Raw genomic sequence first — 3,773 nt, forward strand, 5'->3', positions numbered from 1 at the left:
CCCCTCCCCTCCCCTCCCGGAGACTGACCTGCACATCTTCCCTCCCCTCCCCTCCCATCCCTTCTCCTAGTCTCCCCTCATCTCCCTTCCTGTTCCCTCCCCTTCCCTCCCCTCCCCTCCCCTCTCCAGGCACAGTCTACCTGAGGCTAGAAATGGGACAGGAGAATGGGGCGAGTGGGGGCAGCCTGTGAGATCCACCGGAGAGGCCTCGGTGGGGCTGAGAGTGAAGCAGAGGTGGGAGTGGGCACAGGGCCCTACAATTGTAGGAAAACTCCAGTCTCCTGGCTTGGCTTAGCCGATCTCCATCCCCAGACCACCAGCAGAGGCCCTCCCGCCCCTCTCATCTCATCTAGGCACTCCAGCTGGCTAAACAACAGCCCTACCCCCAAAGCCGGGCCTTTGCACACACTGCCACCCCCATCCCTGCTCCTCCTGCTCTATTGTGGCAGCCTCTCCCCAAAATGCAACCCCAGGGCCCTGCCCTCAGAAGGCCTCCTGGACCGCCAAGCCCTCGTGTGGTCCTGCTCTCCGTCCCTGCAGCCTCCGTCCCTGCAGCCTCCGTCCCTGCAGCCTCCGTCCCTGCAGCCTCCGTCCCTGCAGCCTGCACCCTAAGCCCAGCTCTACAAGGATCTGGAGGACAGGACAGCACAGGTGACAACAGAGCCTCCGGTGGCCCCACCCAGGCAGAGGCCTCGGGTCCTGTGGAAGGACAAGGTCTGGAGAACAGCCCCTCCCCTGGGAGGGAAGCCCGGGGCAGCTATGCCCATCCCCTGTCTCCCCCACCCCCTGCAGGGCTGACTCCAGCCTCTGTCACACACTTATCTACTCCTGCTGGCATTGCCTGGCAGCAGCGGGGAACCGGGCAGACACCAGCAGGCACCGTCTGTGTCCACTACACAGTCCTGCTGCTGTGGTGTGGTGAAGACAAGTCTGCCCAGACACAACACCACGAGGCAGGGAGCCCGGAGGTGGGGGGACCCTGGGGAGGGCGGCCCAGGCCCAGCGGGCACCCGCTTCTGCCGCTGCCTCCCTCTGCAGCCCTCGGGCGTGGCTGTTGCCGCTGCCGCCCCTGCTGGAATCCCCAGTTCTAGCCATTCTCATTTCCGGGCCTCCAAGGTCATTCATCAAACATATTTGTCTCCACAATATCCAAGGGTTAATACTCTCTGTATTTGTTTCTAATTTCAGGCATCATAAAATTCTGAACTTGCTATGTAGAATATGAAATTGCTAATAGAAGATTGTTTATTAAAAAAAATGACTAGAGGCCGGGCGCGGTGGCTCACGCCTATAATCCCAACACTTTGGGAGGCCGAGGTGGGCGGATCACGAGGTCAGGAGATCCAGACCATCCTGGCTAATGCGATGAAACCCTGTCTGTACTAAAAATACAGAAAATTAGCCGGGCGAGGTGGTGGGTGCCTGTAGTCCCAGCTACTCGGGAGGCTGAGGCGGGAGAATGGCGTGAACCCGGGAGGCGGAGCTTGCAGTGAGCCGAGATCGCCCCACTGCACTCCAGCCCGGGCGACAGCGAGACTCCGTCTCAAAAAAAAAAAAAAGACTAGATTTTTTAGATTTTCTGGTAAGCACTCAAATATTTGTTGAATGAGTGAATGTAAGGACAACAGAATATAATAGTTTGGGATCAGATTATTAGGCTGTCTAAAATTTACAATGAATCCAGTTCGTGGAAAAGCGTTACTCAGTGAAATAATTATATTGATTTAACCTCAACTTTAAAAGTCAATCATTGGGTCGGGCGTGGTGGCTCATGCCTGTAATCCCAGCACTTTGGGAGGCCAAAGCGGTGGATCACCTGAGGTCAGGAGTTCGAGACCAGCCTCACCAACACGGAAAAACCCCATCTCTACTGAAAATACAAAATTAGCCAGGCATCGTGGCATATGCCTGTAATCCCAGCTACTTGGGAGGCTGAGGCAGGAGCATTGCCTGAACCCAGGAGGTGGAGGTTGCAATGAACCAAGGTTGTGCCATTGCACTCCAGCCTGGGCAACAAGAGGGAAACTCTGTTTTTTTAAAAAAAAAAAAAAAAAAAAAAGGTCAATCACTGTTCAACTATCGATGAATTTATCTAAATATTTTCTAATTTATATTATAGTTTCAGACTAGAAATTTTAGAAATAACAATTCTCAAATGTTTCTATTATAATGAAAAAATATACTTCTGTTCAAAAACGGCCTTCTTAATATATTACTCATTCCTCCAGTTTGTGGCAGCAGCCGCTCCAGACAGCCTGCCACCGCTGCAGCAGGGAGGTGCCACCAGGGCTACACACTCCATGGAGCTGGCAGGAGCCCTGCCCCTTCCGAGTTGGAAGCCTGCAACTTCTGCAGCCACCCAAGTTGTAACTGCAGATCTGAGCCTTCTTGTGGTCTTCCAGGGCAAGCAGGTAGGAGCCCTGCTCTCCTGGGTGCCACGGCCGCCACCCAAACTGTGGCTGCAGCTTCAGGCATCCCTCCACTCTTGGGGGCCTGGGAAGGCCCCCCTGCCCCCACTGCCTGGCTTCTCCCAGCTGTTGGCTGTCAACACCCACTCTGACCTCGGAGCAAAGTTGGGCTGAGCAGGGGCCATGAATGGCAGTGGGAGGCAGATTCCTGGGCAGAAGCCGGCGGGTACCCGATAAGACCCCACTTTCAGACCAGGGAGGGCCTGAAGGCTGAAGGCCGGGCTGCCAGATCCACAGACCAGAGTGGGGACTTGTGGTACCTTTTCTGGGTGCCCATGCACCAGTCGGCATGCATTTCCTCCTCTCTGACACCCCAGGCTCAACCAGAGCACCCCAGGCTCAACCAGAGCAAGGCAGAGGATGGAGAAGCAATCGGAGACTGGATGACCAGCTGCAGAGGAGCTACCCTCTCTGCTGAGAGCTGGGAAGTCAACAGGGACCTGCCTGCAGAGTGGAGCCACCCACTCCAGGGCCTCCGGGGCCTCCTCTCTACAGAGAACTGAACACTGGAGATGACCTGCCTACAGAGAGGAGCTGCCCACTGTGGGTCTCCTCCGAGCTGTCCTAAGATTCAATAAAGCTTTTCTTTGTCTTGCTTATCCTCCACTTGTCTGTGTGCCTCATTCTTCCTGGACACAGGACAAGAACTCAGGCAAAGGTTGGGATTATAGGTGTGAGCCACTGCGCCCGGCCCAATACCTTGACTTTGCTGCAATGCATTCCACTTCCTGTATCATTTATTTTTATTTTTATTTTATTATTATTTTTTGAGACAGTCTCACTCTGTGCCCCACGCTGGAGTGCAGTGGTGCAATATTGGCTCACTGCAACCTCTGCCTCCTGAGTTCAAACCGTTCTCCTGCCTCAGCCTCCCAAGTAGCTGGGACTACAGGTATACGCCACCACACCCAGCTAATTTTTGTGATTTTAGTAGAGACTGGGTTTCGCCATGTTGGCCAGGATGGTCTTGAACTCCTGACCTCAAGTGATCCACCTGCCTTGGCCTCCCAAAGTGTTGAGATTACTGGCGTGAGCCACCATGCCTGGCTCAGTACCTTGACTTTAATGCAATGCATTCAACTTCCTGTATCATTTAAATGTAGTGGGATTGTTATGAAGATGAATGTTATACCTCCCAGTTTTCTGGATAATGTTCTCCATAAGTTTTATACATTGACTACAATGCCAATTATAGTTAAAGGCAAGCTTGTTTCTCATAAACTATGTGACTTCAAGTTAATTAGTTGGCTTCTTTGAGCCCCAGAGCCTGAATTTGTTATATGATAGGATCAGAATCCTCTGTCT

The 3,773-nt window shown here is 53.4% G+C and overlaps 1 protein-coding gene across 3 annotated transcripts in view; it reads left to right on the top strand.

Moving 5' to 3' along the window:
• Nucleotides 1–2,982, top strand: part of LOC108514001 (uncharacterized) — a 7,238-nt gene extending 4,256 nt beyond the window's left edge. For 2 of the 3 annotated variants that reach the window (XM_017850006.1, XM_017850004.1), the window contains exon 4: nucleotides 541–1,205. In XM_017850006.1, the coding sequence (XP_017705495.1) occupies nucleotides 541–1,091 (551 nt within the window). In that variant the 3' untranslated portion in view covers nucleotides 1,092–1,205. Of the gene's footprint in view, nucleotides 1–540; nucleotides 1,206–2,228; nucleotides 2,412–2,785 lie in introns of those variants that run through there. The other variant, XM_017850005.1, reaches the window with a different exon arrangement.
• Nucleotides 2,983–3,773: the final 791 nt, after the last annotated feature.

The sequence above is a fragment of the Rhinopithecus bieti genome, unplaced genomic scaffold, assembly GCF_001698545.2.
Source record: "Rhinopithecus bieti isolate Rb0 unplaced genomic scaffold, ASM169854v2 scaffold_33210, whole genome shotgun sequence".
NCBI classification, from domain to species: domain Eukaryota; kingdom Metazoa; phylum Chordata; class Mammalia; order Primates; family Cercopithecidae; genus Rhinopithecus; species Rhinopithecus bieti.